The 16,159-nt window shown below is 46.7% G+C and overlaps 1 protein-coding gene across 1 annotated transcript; it reads right to left on the minus strand.

Moving 5' to 3' along the window:
• Window positions 1–1,902: 1,902 nt before the first annotated feature.
• On the minus strand, window positions 1,903–7,433 carry LOC131286427 (zinc finger protein 768). Its single transcript, XM_058315375.1, has 5 exons — window positions 6,948–7,433; window positions 5,880–6,864; window positions 3,909–4,444; window positions 3,736–3,840; window positions 1,903–2,685 (listed from the first exon to the last, which is right to left on the minus strand). The coding sequence occupies exons 1-5, from the start codon at window positions 7,431–7,433 to the stop codon at window positions 1,903–1,905; spliced, it is 2,895 nt and encodes a 964-aa protein (XP_058171358.1).
• Window positions 7,434–16,159: the final 8,726 nt, after the last annotated feature.

Raw genomic sequence — 16,159 nt, forward strand, 5'->3', positions numbered from 1 at the left:
TGCTACTCTTTTTCCGAGTTTTCTATCACAAGAATATCTTCCATCACAAACATGGAAGGCTCAAGGATTTGCAGAAATCGGGACCGTGGCGGGAAGTTGGGTGTTGTTCTATTGTGCAGTTTAAAAAATGTGTTCTCAATAGGAAAAATAGCACCATCTGATTGACGTTAATATTGTAGCCGAGTTGCAATAACATCCTGTTCGTGTATCGCTAGTGTACTGTTGTATATTTAAAAACCTGTGGCGAATCAACATGCTGCTGTTGCTCCTGCTGGTGGTACGGAAGCTCAACCGAAAAAATCCTTTGCTGGGTGATTGAGGAAAGGAAAATAAACTATCTTCTTCCGGCCAACGCCGGGGGGGCTGCTGGAGGGGCTGTCAGCACCGGAAAAATGTGCTGACGGAGTTTGACTAACTTTGACTATTAATTACTATCACTATTTTCAAATCCGGCTGCAATGGCGCAACCGTGGTATGAGTGTATGTGTTTCGTGTGTGTCCTGTGTGGGTTTTGTAACAATGATTTCGGTAGATTGCGACGACGGTTTGGAGGCTCCACCGTTACTGTAACCATTGCCGCGTCTTCCCCGGATGGCAGAGGTATATCTTTTACTGTTTATGCTTACTCGTTTAAAGGTAGGAAGGAAGATGCGGATCACCTCCCGCCCGGGATGGCAAGTGAAGCAGTCCTGTGTTTTGGGTGTGGCTAATGTCTACGTACAATCAACTATATTTATATATGTAAAAAGCCAAAAATAATAATAAACGAAAAAGACAAACAATAATCAACGAAATCGACTTACTCAAACGAATGGACAAAACTTACTTAGTTCCTAGCGCGTCCCACGCGCCCTCGAAGGTGAGGCTCTAATCTAATAAACAGTCGATCGGGCGCTGTAAGATCGTGTAGTTGTCACCATTTCGCCCGATGTTCACAGCGAGCACCGGTTTAGGGGTTTTTTCATCCCTTACCGAATGTCCTCTTTCCCAGCGCATCGTATTTTGTTTTTTTTTTCTTATCGTCTGGTTTTAGTTTGTTTGATTTTTCCTGTCGCCTTGAGGTTTTTTTTCTTGTTTGCTCGTCCTACCTCTTGCTCGTTCGCGTATTGGTAACCAATTGTTTGCTGAGGCGCTTCAGGCGCGTCTCATAATTGCTGACTGTCCCGGACAGCACAGGGTTGGCGCAACTTTGCGCACTACATTTAGTCCTTGCCTGTTCTGTTATCCTGCCACAAATAAAAATATATATACGTTTATGTGTAAGAATATATACGTGTGTGACGGCTTTTTTTTATGCACAACTGTTCGTTTGCTGTTTCGCACACTAAACTGTGGATTGTTGTCGCCTGAAGGTGGCACCCCGTACCCTTCGAAACCCCTTCGTCCCTTTCAAACCGTGTGAAGTACTACCTTTCCACCCTGTCTCTATTTCTGTATCTGTTCGCTTTAAGCGATCCTCGACGGCGTGGTTCGTGGACTCCCACCAGTCGCCCACCCTGTCGTTGCGCATGCTCAATCCGATCCACAGTTTTATCTCGTTTTCAAACCCCTAGCGGCTAACATTCCCTTCCCGTGATTTTCCCTATCAGTCTTTGGTTTCGATTACGATTTGCTGCACACCATTCGCTTCCGGAGCCTGGTCCCAGGACTGATGCCTCCGCGTACCACCACCACACCAATCTAGCCAATCTCTTTTCGGTCGTCCTGCAATGGGTGTTGGGTGTTGCGAGCGGGTGTCTGGCGTGCAAAAAAAAAACAGAAAACCCATCATCGATCGGTCGGGCCCACCGCTTATCATCAGTGTCTGGCCATCGGTGGTTGTTGTAGCGGAAGATGTGGAAGATGCTGCGGCGTCTGTTGCGGCTGCAGGTGAACCAGGTGCTGCTGTGGATCGTTCGGATATCACTGCGCGACGACGGCCTGTGGGGCCGGTGCGGCAACGATGGCGGCGGCTACGGCGGCTGCCGACACGGCCGACGGGGGTCCGTTGGTGGCGACGTGCGGGGGCGGAGGCGGCGGCGCTTGCGGGTTTCCGGCCCCACCCGCACCGGGCTGCTGTTGCTGCGGGTTTCCGCCGTTCGGTGGTGGGACTTGCGAGGCGCCGGACGCCGCGACGGCTGCAGCTGCTGCAGCGGCGGCCGCAGCGGCTGCCGCCGGACCGTTGGCCGCGGCCACGGCTGCCGCGCCCGCCATGAACGACTGATTGAAGGGCGGGCCGTAGCACTGCGGGAAGTACAGCTCGTGCTTCACCGGGGCCATCCGCTGGATCAGCTGGTTCTGCTTGTCCATCAGGAACGTTGGCGACACTTTTTGCTCAATAATCCCGTTGTTGTTGTTGTTGTTATTATTGTTATTGTTGTTGTTGTTATTGTTGTTGTTGCCACTGCTGTTGTTATTGTTGCCCCCGGCGTTGTTGCCATTGGCCGGACCGGCATTGCTGTTCGCCGTCGGATTGTTGCCCGTGCCGCTATTGTTGTTGTTATTATTATTGCTGCTATTGTTGTTGTTGCTATTCTGGTTGTTGTTGTTATTGTTGTTGTTGTTGTTCATTGCAGCCATCGTCGCCAGCTTGCGCGATTTGGACGAGTGCGGGTTCATGTGGTTATCGATATGTTTTTTAACCTCCTGCTCGGTCACGAAGCGGCGCCGGCAGTTTGGCATCGGACAGCAGAACGGTCGGTCGCCCTGCGATGCGATATAAACAATAAATGTAAAAGAAAACAAGAATTAGTTTACGTGGATAAATGCGGAGGATAAAACCTAACCAAACCGTTTGTGTAAATTATGAATTAAGAAAACGATGAGTACAATGGTTTGTCTTACTTCTACAAAGAATTTACTAAAATAAAAGCCCCGAAAAGAAAATATTAAGATAGAACATCATAAATCGAAAGTTTTCAAAATTTCGTTATAGATGTTATAAATAATTCATGTAATTTTTCACATTTAGCTGTCGATGCTGAACAAGCTGCTATACATAGCTATTCAGTTCTGTTGAAACCAATATTCTTCTAATGCCTTATTTTGTTTACTAAATACTTTAAACTCTCGAATAGATAAAATGTGATTTTAACTTTTCACTTTTGTCTTGTATTGTAGATCGTTCTAGTCCGCTAGTTCTAGTCTCCGTAACTACTTTGTGTGGCATAACATATCGATATCCTTCGTACAAGTTGCAATAGCGATTTTGGCCCAATTTGCGTCAAAAAACATGCTAAAGTGCCTTATTTATAGACTGACTAGGGTCCCAGATGGTCAAACTACTAAATAAAGATTGTTTGACACATGCTTAAGTTCCAAAAATCAAGTTTTGCATATTAAAGACGAGAAGTATTCTCAATTTTGTGCTGCTAAAATCTTTCAAATTTTACAAAGTATTTTTTTATAGAAAGACAGGAACAAGAAGTAAGAAGTAAATTTGTACAATTCATTTGTACAGTAAATAAGCTACAAATGTAAATTTAAAAGATTTCACCATTTTGTCAATGTTTCCTTGAGCTATGATAGAAAAACCAATTCTTCTTTAGTTGTATGATTAATGGACTTAATTTACAAAATTTTAATGTTTATAAAACAGAAGTACAACCAGAACTGTTATTTTTTCGCGTCAAGGGTTTAGAAATATTGATGAAAAAGAACATTTTAAAGTAAAACAAATGAACATATTCGAAGGTTAAGCTGTTCCAGTGTAAATATGGTTAACCAATGTTCGGTCTCAAATCGTAATTTTACAACTACCTGGTGCGTTCGGGTGTGCTGATCGAGGATGGCTTTCTGGCGGAAGTCCTTGCCGCACTGGCCGCACCGGTACGGTTTCTCGCCAGTATGGATGCGAATGTGCTGCGGAGCAGAAGAGATTAATTAGGCATTAGTAAACGGTTTCACAGCACAGAGTCGGCTCGCCGTACCTGGTTGAGGATCGTGCGCTGGCGGAAGAAGCGCGGACAGTACATGCACCCGAACGGTTTCTCGTTCGTGTGGATGCGCAGGTGCTGCGTCAGGTGCGACTGCTGGCGGAAGCGCTTGCCACACTCGGGGCACGGGTAGGGCCGGGACTCGATGTGGATGCAGCCGTGCTGCAACAGCGTGCTCTTCTGCTTGAACTCCTTCTGGCAGATCGGGCAGCGCACGTACAGCGGCATGCCGGCCGAGCGGCCGTGCTGGATCACGTCCGGCAGCATCGCCTTCCCGCCGGTCGCCTTGTTGAGATACTGCAGATTGTTGCCGAAGATCGAGTGGTTCACGCCCTTGCCGTCCTTGAAGTAGGCCGGGTAGTTTTCGGGCGAAAAGCAGCCGCGCGACTCGCCGCCACCCTGCGACGCCTCGTCCCCGAACGTCTGCTCGTCCTTCGGCTGCGCGTTCTCCAGCTCCGGCGGGTACGGCACATCCTGCGGCCACAGCGTCGCGTGCGGCCCGTTCTTGAAGATCAAATGCGGGGAAACATCTGCAAATGGGAGGAAAGCGGAAAGAAGAAAACAAACGACACCGTGAAAGACCCATCGTCTAGCGTATAGCTTCCGTTTGTGTGTTTCTTTTGTTCTTATCATCCATTACACTAAAGGGATAGATGTGTTTATGAGAGTATGGACAGTCTGTCTTGTGCCGAAGGTAAATACAAAACAAACTAAACCGGTTTGCAACAACTCAAAAACGCTAAATGGACAAATCAAAACCACATTGCCAATAATAACGCGCCATTTTCGGCGGCATTTACACACTTTTGTTTCTGTTTTGATGAATTTGGAATTTTGGAGAGCAGTATCTAACAGTGGCAGTTCGTTCCGGACAGAGCGGGATGGAGACGGTAAGGTGGTTTTCCGAGCGCATCAACAATTGTCTCCGTAGCAGTGCTATCTAGTAGACCATGACCAATGGTTACTAAGCATAACAAAAATCATACTTGGTTGTTTTTAATATTTTTGTTTTCATAAACTCTTTGCCGTATGGAAACAGATGTTGAAGTGAATGGAAAACCATTTGGAACTGGATAAAATGTGTAAAGTTGGAAGATGGAACGGAAAACCCCCTGGAGGCTATGGACATGGAGAGCTTAGTGTAACGCAACGTAAAAAAAGCAACAGAGTACGGACACCATAGAAGAAAGCGTTGGAAAAGAAGGAATCACGCGAGGAGTACACAGGATGAGTCTACGGGATGAAAGCGTGGGGGAGGGAACTGTATCGATAGAAGGGAGGAATTTGGGCATCCAGTAATCGATAATGCAGTATGGGCTATTGATGTGCAAATTGAGTCAGAGTGAGTGAGTGAGCCAATTCACCAAGATGATTTATTTTGGCTCATTAATGATTCGGCTCAGTGAGAATGTATTGGGTCAGTGAGAAGGTATTAACTCAGTGAGAATGAATTGGCCCCTCAGAATGATTTGACTGGCTTTGATTTGGCATTTTTTTCGTTGTACAATCAGTAGTTACCAGATCAGTTCATTTGATCAGTTATTATTCATCGAAAAAATGCGCAGTTTTCAGCTCGCGAAATAGTCATTTCACTCTCCCTGAGCCAATTCATTCTCACTGAGCTAATACATTCTCACCGAGCCAATACATTCTCAATAAGCCGAATCATATTCTCACTGTGTCAATTCATACTGAAGGTATTAAACAATTGACTCTCTATTCCAACTCACTCACTCTGAATTGAATCACGTTACTGAATCGATATTCTCTAGTATGCGGGAAGACGAAAGATTTCGTGAGTGATAACAGAGACGTGGTGGGTGTACGAAGAAAGGGAAGCCGGGCGGGTTTGGTACATGTGGTGGCGGTTGGGGTGGTGGGGCCAGTTGGGACGGGGACAGAAAGCGTTGGTATTAGTAGTATTAATAGTAAGTATATAAATCGTCACAATAATCGATCGCTCGCCTTGATGGGTGCGCACATGTTGGTTCAATATGGCCTTTTGACGAAATTTTTTGCCGCATTCCGGATACGGGCATCCGAAGGGCTTATCACCTGAGTGAATGCGGATGTGCTGGTTGAGGATGGCCCGCTGCCGGAAGCTGCGCGGGCAGTACGCGCAGCTGAACGGTTTCTCGTTCGCGTGTATCCGCAGGTGCTGCGTCAGATGTGACTGCTGCCGGAAGCGCTTCCCGCACTCCGGGCACCCGTACGGGCGCGAGTCGGTGTGGATGCGCTCGTGCTGCAGCAGCGTGCTCTTCTGCTTGAAATCTTTCCCGCACGTCAAGCACTTGAACAGGCGGAGGTCGGAGTTTTTCGACGACTTGGACGACGCGGACGACGGACCGTGGCCGCCGGCGGTGCCGGGTGTGGTGCCGGCGGTGGTACCGCCCCCGCCGTTCGTGCCCCCCGTGCCGGGCGCGACGGCACCGTTCGTCGGCGAGTGGTGCAGCTGATTGCCACCACCGCCCCCAGCACCGCCTCCACCGCCTCCGCCGCCTCCACCGCCCGCACCGGGACCGCCGGGTCCGCCGGTGGCGGCGCCGGCATGCAGCAGGTCCGGCATGCCGTACTGCTCGAGGGCGCCGGGCTGATCGACCAGCCCGCCCGGCATGCCCACCGGCAGCACGCCGGACTTGTTGAGATAGTGGTGCAGCGGTGCGAAGCCCGGCGGTGCCAACATGGCGCCCTGCGGCCCGGCGTGATGGCGTTGCGCGTAGTAGTTCAGCTCGGCCTGTGACGCTTCGTTACCGAAGCACCCGGGTCCCGGTGGTCCTCCACCCTGTCCGTTCGCGCCCGGTCCCCCGTGCTGGCCCCCGTTCGGGTTCGGGTCGTTCGGGTGGCTCTGGTTCGACGGGGAGTTGTTGTTGTTCGCCTGCTGCTGCTGTTGGACCAACTGTTGCTGACCGTTCGGCTGCTGGTGCTGAACGGCTTGTTGCATACTTTGTACCTGAAACGACAGAAACGATCTCAGATTAGTTCGCTTGCCTCGCGAGGATCTCGCACGCGCAACAACACCCCGACCGCAAATACCTTGATCAAGTCTTCTTCTATATCTGGACCGTTATTCGCAGGATACGGGCTAGTCGCCGGGCTGTGTAGATGACCATTCGCTTGTTCACCCGGTTGCTGTGGCCTATTGTCCTGATTCGGGGAGCTATTATTGCCGGAAGTTTGCTGCTGCTGATGGTGCTGTTGCTGCTGTTGCTGGTGATGGTGTTGGGCTGCGGCGGCGGCCGCTGCCGCCACCAGCTGCTGCTGCGTCGCACCGTTCATGTGGGCCTGCAGGTGGTTCTGCGCATTCTGCTGGATGGCGGCGGCCGACGGATAGACCCCGCCGCCCCCGCCACCGTCCGCGTTGTTGCCCCACTGGACGGCGCCGCGTTCGGCCGCCTCCTGCGAGTCCTTGTACAGCACGTACGGGGCCGTGTCCTGCGAGATGCAGTACATGATCTGGCGCGGCACCTTCAGCCCGGCCGCCAGGCAGGCGGCAAACGAGGCGGAAAAATTTATCGCCATCCTTCGCGCACCCTCCCGCTCTCACCGCTTCCGGAAAACAACCCGGACGACAACCAGGAGACGGGGGACGCTTACCACCGGTGGCGATTCTCGGTGGGTTTTTCGAAGGTACTTAAGGGGTTTTCGAGGGGGGAATCGAGGGTCAGGATCTCAGGCAGCAGGCGCCAAAGGCCTTCTTATAAGGCAGCGTCGATGTTTCACACACTCACGCACACACTCGTAAATTCACGGTCACAGGGTTCTTAGACCCAACTCAGAAGCTTCTCACGGTGGAGCAAATCCGTAACGGGAAGGGAAGGTTGAAGATCGAAGCAAAGGACACACTCTTGTCCTTTTTGCTGATGCTGTTGCTGTTGTTGCTGTTGCTGTTGCTGTGTGTTCGTCGCCTGTTTCATCTGCACTTGCTTGCGCTGGTTGTTGGTGGAATGTAAGGCTTCCAGTAAACCGGGGGAAGCAAGCCGCTTGGTCAGTTCATTGAGCCATCCTGTAGAATAACGGTTCCAGCTGGGGAAAGACTATCTGTGGGTTCGTTTGTGGTTTATTTCTGTGCGTCTGTAAGAGAAAAAGGCAAAACGAAAACAGAAAGAGAAAGAGAGAAAGAAGAGAAAGAAGAGAAAAACAAATAATGATTCCGTTTGGAATTCGTAGGGGGTTGTGGGTGGAGAACAAAACAAAAAACTAACAAAATGGAAAAAGATTTGACGAATGTCCTAACCGAACGCACAAAAAAAAAACGGTTTCCGAGGGAGTTCTCGGTTCTTGTCGATCGCCGGCTTCCCGGAATGTGCACAAACATGGAGGCAACTACACGCCAACCGGGTTTAATTCCACTGAACTGGGCCCTACAACGGTAACAACGGACTGACCGCGGAACACCACGGTCCACGGAGGGTGTCTCCTAACCTAACCTCCACCCCACCTCAGCTCAATCCAATGTTTACAATTCGCAGCACAACATAGAAATAAAAAGGATTCAACGCCAGCTTTATGCTGGTTTACCCTTAAGCTACTCGGAAAAACACCCCGTGCGCGCATGAATGGGAAAAGGTGTACGATAAGGTGTTTGGAACAAAAAACAAACAGGAGGAACAAGATCCGAAAGGTGGAAAACCACCTGGCACCCCCCGGGGGGATTGCAACCTCGGTTTGGAGGCACGAGTTTTCCACGAACTCGACTCTATTTACATTAGACACTTCGTGCTCCGTTCGAAGCAAATAGTTGACGGACGTTTGTCTTCGTTGCCGTCGTTGCGTTTCGTTGCGTCAGCGATGCACTTCTTTCCCCCTCTCCCCTCCCCCTACCCCATCACCCCTTGCTTCTGGTGGTGCATACTGCATCGAGTGCATTAGGATTTGTGACGCAAAGGAAGCAAAACCGAAGGCAGGAAAAAACATTATAAAACGCTGACCCTGTGAAGCCCGGTTTCCAGTTCCCGCCATGTTTGTTTTTTTTTCTTTCTTTTTGTTAAAGCCTTTGTAAGAAGTTGGTTGATTAACCAAAAAATCAAAGGTAAATCGACGTGCGAACGTGTGTGATTGGCTGTTGACAAACAGCTTTTGCTCTATTTAGTCTTCCCCAAAAGGCCCGCAGCAAAAAAGGGAACTAGAGCACAGTCGAGTGCGAAACCGTTAATTTCGGAATGGATGGGAAAATTTTTGGTTGAAGACCGCCAGAACCGGGGACAAAACAATTCGAAGGAGGTCGCGGTTTTGGCCATTCCAGTTTTCCTTACTTGTTCCACCACCCATTCATGCCGTCCCCGGGGGGATTGGCGCCATTTGTCTTCCCCACCGTTGCAGCATTGAAAGACAAAAATTGCATACCTGGGAATGTTTTTGAATTTTGTAAAAAAAAAGAAAACAAAAATGGGCACGGTGAGGAAATTGTTGTTTATACTATTGCACAAAGTGCAGCATATCCGTCGCCGAGCCGAGGTGTAATATGGGGAGGCCTTTTTTGTTGTTTTCTTTTCGTCACGCTCCCATTCCAACGTCAAAACCCCAATAGGAGGTTAGGTGCTGAATGCAAAAAGGCAATAGTTGAAGAATTTTTTAGTTTATTTATTCTATTAACCTTCTACCCCTCGTGGGACACTCCGTGGTTAAGTCGTGTATTTCGCAAACGCTGTCCGGCTACTTTTGTGCTACTTTTTAGTGTTCTTTTTTCCAAGTGTTCGCTTTCCTATTTTGGTGGCAAGTATATTTGCTCTTTCTTCACGTTTCCGGTCGGCAGGCTCCTTCGCACACTTTAGAGGTGTTGCTTTTGCGTGTGTGTGTGTGTGTGTGTGTGTGTGTGTTTATGTGCAGCAAAGAGTGTATTTTTACCCGCTCCCTGTGTCCGTCTCCCCCAAACGCTTAGCAGCAACCGGAAAGCTAAACAAAACTACAATGCACCCTCTCCTGGTGCAACCGCGCCAAGGGGGGCGCGGGTTGGGGCAACTCTGCAACTAACAATAACAAGCCGTCGTCGTTTCGCACACGTTGCGTGGAGATTCGGTTCTTTTTCCGCGGTTCTCTTTTTTCGTCCCCGCCATTTGCTGGGCGCCGTTTTCTGCTAATAACTTTCGTGGCGCACTATTGCACAATGCTATCGCTCCTCCCGGAGGGACCGAGGTGCAAGGGTGGAAAGCAAAACAGAAGAAAAACGAACGCAGTTTTCAAACATACTCACATATCAGCTGTAACAAAGCCAAAGTGCAGCCAGTGTTTATTAATGGTGTACTCCAATTCGCTTCATTCAGCACGTCTAGGCGTTAGTTTTTTATGAAAACACTGGTCCATATTTCTTTTAATTGTGCCGAAAGGTGATTCAGCAAATGGTACAAGTGATCCATTTTCACTGGCATGGGAATCATTTATTGGTAATAATTATTTGTAGTGAAAGTTGTCGAACATTAAATTGATAACATATTAAAAAGAGCTTATATTACTTTTTTCTTCGACGAAACTGACGCTGAGTACTAATTCATGTTTTTCATTTTTAATTTTCCATTTTGGGCTTATAGACTTCGTGCCTTTTTTAAAAATTATATTACATTCGTTGAGTGCAATAATTAAAGGAATTTGAGCCAGATTCTAAACCCCAACTTCATATATACACACGATTTAAAAAAAATCCTCCTCGATGACATTCAGCCGCGTTGTTTGGTGATAAGCATTTTTCAGGATGCACATTTTTCCCCCGGTTTCCCTTCGGAGCTTAATATCCTAGCGACGTCGTGCACGTGCGCAATGGGCCACTGACGCTGTTCATGTATTTCGACAGGATTTAAAATTCCTACGGATAGGTATATAATATGCATTTTTTCTCTTATTATTTAAAACTGCACCCAACCCGGCGAGGGAACGCAATGGGAGCACTCGACCAGGACTTCCAGCTTGGAGGGGTTAAAACATTTCCCCGGCCAAACGCAATGGTGAGGTAAATCGAGAAATAAGGCCGTGTACCGTTTCAATAGTTTCGATAAAATAAATGAAAACTCTTTTTGAAGCGCAAAATGAAACGCAAACCCTTGATGCCATATGCTACGTTCGTCGCATAAATGAGACGCGATCGCATGAAGGAAAGCGGTCGCAATCCGCGAACCCTAGTGGGTAGGTGTTTGTTGCACCAAGCAGCTGCAACTGCAGGTCCCCTGCATGTTCACAGTCAAACAGGGGAAGAGAAAAAAAAAGAGAATGAAACATAAAATACCCGATGGCAATGGCGCGAAATTCGAATCCTGAAACTACGCATGTGCACTGCACAAATATTTATTGTTTACATTCGTCAATTCGTACCGACCCGGGGTAAGTTAAGAGAAGAAGAAAAAAACACATTCGAAAACAATAGAGTTTTCCAAGCGGGTGGGAAAAGGGGAAAACACGGTGCAGAAAGTGGAAAACGGAAACAGGAAAAAAAGGGTAATCAGACTGATCATAAAAATATACAGCACGAATGCATAATAAAACAAGCTGTTCCCGGAGAGCCGGGATTTTCACTCTCGCTTTGTTTGAATTGTCACAAACGTGTGGAGGATGAAGTTGGTGCCTCGTACCGCTGGGCTGTTAATTATCGAATGCATCTATTGTTTCAGCGAGTGCGATGGACAAAAAAAAAGAATGGAGAATTAAAAAAGGAATTAAACAACAGGTTACAATATTCCTGCTTTCATTCCACGCGGAAAAGTGTGGGGCAAGGGGAAAACTCAACGTATAAAAATGCACCGTGCATTGAAATAAATATTAAATGTGCCGACGCCGTCAGGACGGTGAAGTGTGGCGGAAAATCTGGATGGGAAAATATCCATCCACCCGGTTGACGAGTGGAGATTGATGGTCGGCGAGGACGATCACATTCGCTTTTCGGTCTCGCTCTTTCCAAGCAATAGAGAAGGAGTGCAAATTTCAATGGTTTGAGTTCCCAAATTGATATGAGCTGATGCAACAACGAAAAAAAAAAACCAAATCCCGTAGAAGGATCCATTCTGCTGATGATTTGACGACAGCCAAATTTTTGACAAAAGGATGGCAGCTTGCAGGGTCACTTGCCGAAAAAGTATGTTTAAAGACAGTTTCTTTTTCGAATATTGTAGTGCGGAGCAGAACATCTAGTTATTTATAAAAAATGTTTATTTTTGAAAGACGAAACATTTAGAAATTGAAATATAACGTCTGGCCATGGTATAGTACGTAATTTCTTATACAATTTAAAAATATCAAAGCTCGAAAATAACAGAAGAGAAAACAATCAACACGGCAAACTGCAGAATTATTGTCTACACATAAGCATTGGAAATAATTTCGATAACAGTTTCTATCCAATACAAAATTTTAACAAAAAATATTTAACTGAGTGTTACAGTACAAAGGTGCAAAATGTTAGACAAAGGTATAAGGAAAACTTTTGAAAAACAAAATTGCTTAAATTGCTAACAATCGTTAGTCAGCGAAATTACATCTCCGCTGCAATTAAAACTACTTTTTCTCCCAATCAGTTGCACAAGTTCGTTTTTCCAACTAACGATGTTTTAAGCAACAAAAAACGATTGTACCTACATCCAAAAATGTTGTAGCAGGACAAATAAAATACAACGCAGGCTACACAGAACAAGAACGGTGGAGCGTTAAATTCGAACCGTTCGGAAATCACAGACCGTGCAGCGTCGAATTGATGTGGGAGAACGTGGTTGCGGGAGCAAAATTGGCGCTTCTGTTGGGAAAAGGTTCGTGCAGAGGTAAAAAAAAATGCTAAAAGTTCACCCGTATGCAGCCAAAAGAATTGCGTCGAGGTTGTAATTATTCATTTTGGTGCAATAATTAAAAATGTTAACAATCGGCTTCCGCTGGGATGGAGAATAAATAAATTCGAGTGCACGCGTGTTCTCCACAAACACACACACACACACATCGACCATCGGCCATTTTCCACGCTGATTGTCTTTCTTCGCAGCGGTGGAAAACTCAGCTCCCGCTGGAGTTGAAGCTGGGAAATAAAAATTTGACACTTTCCTATCACACTGACAGGCAAAAGGGACGCATGGTTGGAAAAGAGGAAGCCATGTGAAAATCCAATTTGTACTCGGCATCGAAAGAAAAAACAATCCATCGGAAGGATATTCGAATTGACGGACGGGTCATGAGGCCATACACCAGCAAAACAAAAAATAAAATCCTACTGAGGACCTGACCGTACGGTATTTGCGTTCGTGTGTTTTTTGGTGAATTTCTGCACACCGTCCCGTACTCCCCCAGTGTGGCCACCCCCTGCGTACACATGCAATTGTGCAACTGCAGCGGCTCCAAATGAATACGGTCCGTTGATTGGTTGCTGGGAAAATAGCGTCGAGCGTAATTAAAATTCAATAACTACGAAATTCGCGGGTTCAACACTCAATGCACCAGAGCGCGCCTGCATTTGCGATGGCCGCTTGCACTTGGGAAATGCAATTGCCCCGTCAGCATTGTGTGCACTCTTGTTTTGCCTCTGCCTTCCATTACTCATCCAGATGCATTTTGGCGTTTCGTTGATGCGTTGATTTTTTTTTCTTTTCCATTGGCCAACAAATATTTAAAGCAATGTACAGAAGCGATAAAAATGTGGTAAACATTCAAAAATACATAAAAAAAAATGCGTCAGGAGGGCTTGATGAAAAGTGAAAGGAAGCGTGATTGGCCATCTTCGGCCGAAAGCGATGCCGCAATGGCTTCCGGGGAATATTAAAGAGCATTGTTTCATCTTTTCATACCATGATAAACGATTACAAAGAGGATTGTCTGTTCGATTTCTTGAACACATTTACAAACCCTCCAATTGAAGATGGGGAAATGTATTATTATTTATGTTTTGCCTGTAGACGACGGTTAATGAGATAAACCATGTCAGTAAGTGACTCTTGAATTTATAAAAAATATTCCTTCTTTTTGTACAGACACTGATGGCAATGATTGATCGTTTTGAATCGAATGATCGATGGTAATTTTGAGACACCAGCGTCTCGTGGGAAACGGTTTTAACGGGTTCCCGGCAAAGAGTTGTATCGTATAATGCGCGTTTTGATTTTATTCGCATTAATATTTTATTTTTGTTTTGGAGCATTATTTTAAATATTTTATTTTTATCAAGGAAGTTTTTTTATATTTGTCAGGGAAAGTGCAACTTTCACAATGGAGGCGCCTGGTGTGGGAGATGGAGGCGCCAGACACATGACACTGGTCGCTACATGAGAAAAAAAAATTATATTCTTTTTTTTTTGTTTGTTATCCACTTTGTAAATAAGCAAAATGGAAATGGTTTTGTATACCAAGTATATCAAAAACAATTCAAACATATTTTAAAACTGGGATACTATTTTCTCCGACCCCGACAATTAAATATAGTAACAACAAACTAAATAAACATTTTTCAAAAATATTATTCACGAGGCTTTAAAAAGTTTTCAAAAGTGGCATTTCCCCAAAGACGTGAGAAGTAAACAATTCAAACCCCCTCATATGGAACACACGTGGTCATAAAAGCACGCACCGGAAATCGAGAAACAACTGCACAGAACCACACAAAACAATCCCCCCCCCCCCCTCCACTCGCTCGAAACTCCCAACAACCTCCGCTACCCACACAAACCAACTGAGCGCAGGAGCAACAAAAGAAACTGCACCGAATTGCGTTCCATCGCAAAACAAGCAACAAGGAAAATCAGCGCATCGTCCGAGGTTGACGTGCAATGCAACGAACGTGCGGTCAAGATAAATCTTTGCAAGTGCGAGGCAACAACAGCATGATCGTACGACGGTGGCGCCCAACAACAACAACGAAGACGGCGGGCATCAGCTGTTTTCCGTTGGAGAGACTTTTCCGCCGAGCGACGGAAAAGCACGTGGTCCGGCACGGGAAGTTTCCGGGAGAGCGAAAACCCGAAGGGGAGGAAGAGGTAGCAGCGGGAGAAAATTAGTGCTGCTTCCCCCTATACCGAAGGCCCACCGACACACAAAACAATGCTTTCAAGAAATCTCAAACGGTCTCAGCGGGTGCAGAGGAAGCGAACAGTAAATCCACCCGAGGGGAATGGAAACTCTCTCCGATAGAGTTGCGACGGTGGTGTCGGGAAAATCCCCATAAAATAAGGCTGCCACACAGACAGCATTCGCACACCGACGAACGAACGAAACGGGGACGACGTAGGGGGGGGGGACTTGAAGTTTCGAGACACGCTAGTTCTCATCGACGAAAGTCACAAACATGTTGTCCAAGATCAGTGTTTTCATAGACTTTCGTTTGCCGTCGCGCGCCAGCCCGAGACGGAGCGACAAATTAGACATGCCGGGCAAGTGGGCAGAAAAGGGAGAGAGAGAGAGAGCGAGACTCGAAGACGACGACGGGGGGGATAGGGAAAATTAAATTCGACAACGAAAAACGTGCGGGTTGTGTGGCTCGAAGGAGCTCGCAGCAAGAGCGGCCACACCGACGACCGAGCACACTAGGACCGAGCGCCCGATGAATGTTTGTGTAAGAAAATTATTGCATCGAAGGTTAATTGTGGGAGAGAGTAAACACAAATACTGCCCGAGCGCGAGTTTGATCGAATGAGATATCTTCCGGCGAGAAGCGAGTTACCCGAGACGGCCGGCGGTTCGGAGAACTCAGAGAATGTTTGTCCCGGTTTTTCGCGGTTAGCACAAGAAAACATCCTCGGCTAATGTGGGCCCCCTCCCGCTTGTTTTGAAACTAGACACGCGAGCGCGACGCGGTCGGAAAAGTTGCGCCTTTCCCACCCCCCCATCATGGCCGGCTTCTTTGAAGAGCGGCACGTAAACATGTCAAACAACACAGATGTTTAGAGGAGAACGAATCGAACGAACCAGAAAACTAGTTTTTTGTTTATAACACCGGACCGACTTTGCGTATACTGAATGTAAGAGAAAGGATAACAATAAAAAGCTCATTAAACATAACTAAAATAAAATATGTCATTATGTTGTGTATGCTTCAGTAAAAGCGAAAGTCTGTCATCTTTCCATCCAGCGTTGGATGAATTTATAATAAGTTTTAGTGGAATAATTGCTTACCGTTTCTAATTTTATCAGTAACATATAGTCATCGTCATCTGGAAGAAAGAGAAAAAGCAATCATACCGACTGTTAAGTATGTAAATTTAACTGTAAATTAAAATGGTATTTTATCCTACATCAAAATTAAATATTTCCAATCGAAAGATGCCTAGTCCGGACGGTATGTTCAAGGGTTGATT

Source organism: Anopheles ziemanni, chromosome 3 (genome assembly GCF_943734765.1).
Source record: "Anopheles ziemanni chromosome 3, idAnoZiCoDA_A2_x.2, whole genome shotgun sequence".
Classification (NCBI taxonomy): domain Eukaryota; kingdom Metazoa; phylum Arthropoda; class Insecta; order Diptera; family Culicidae; genus Anopheles; species Anopheles ziemanni.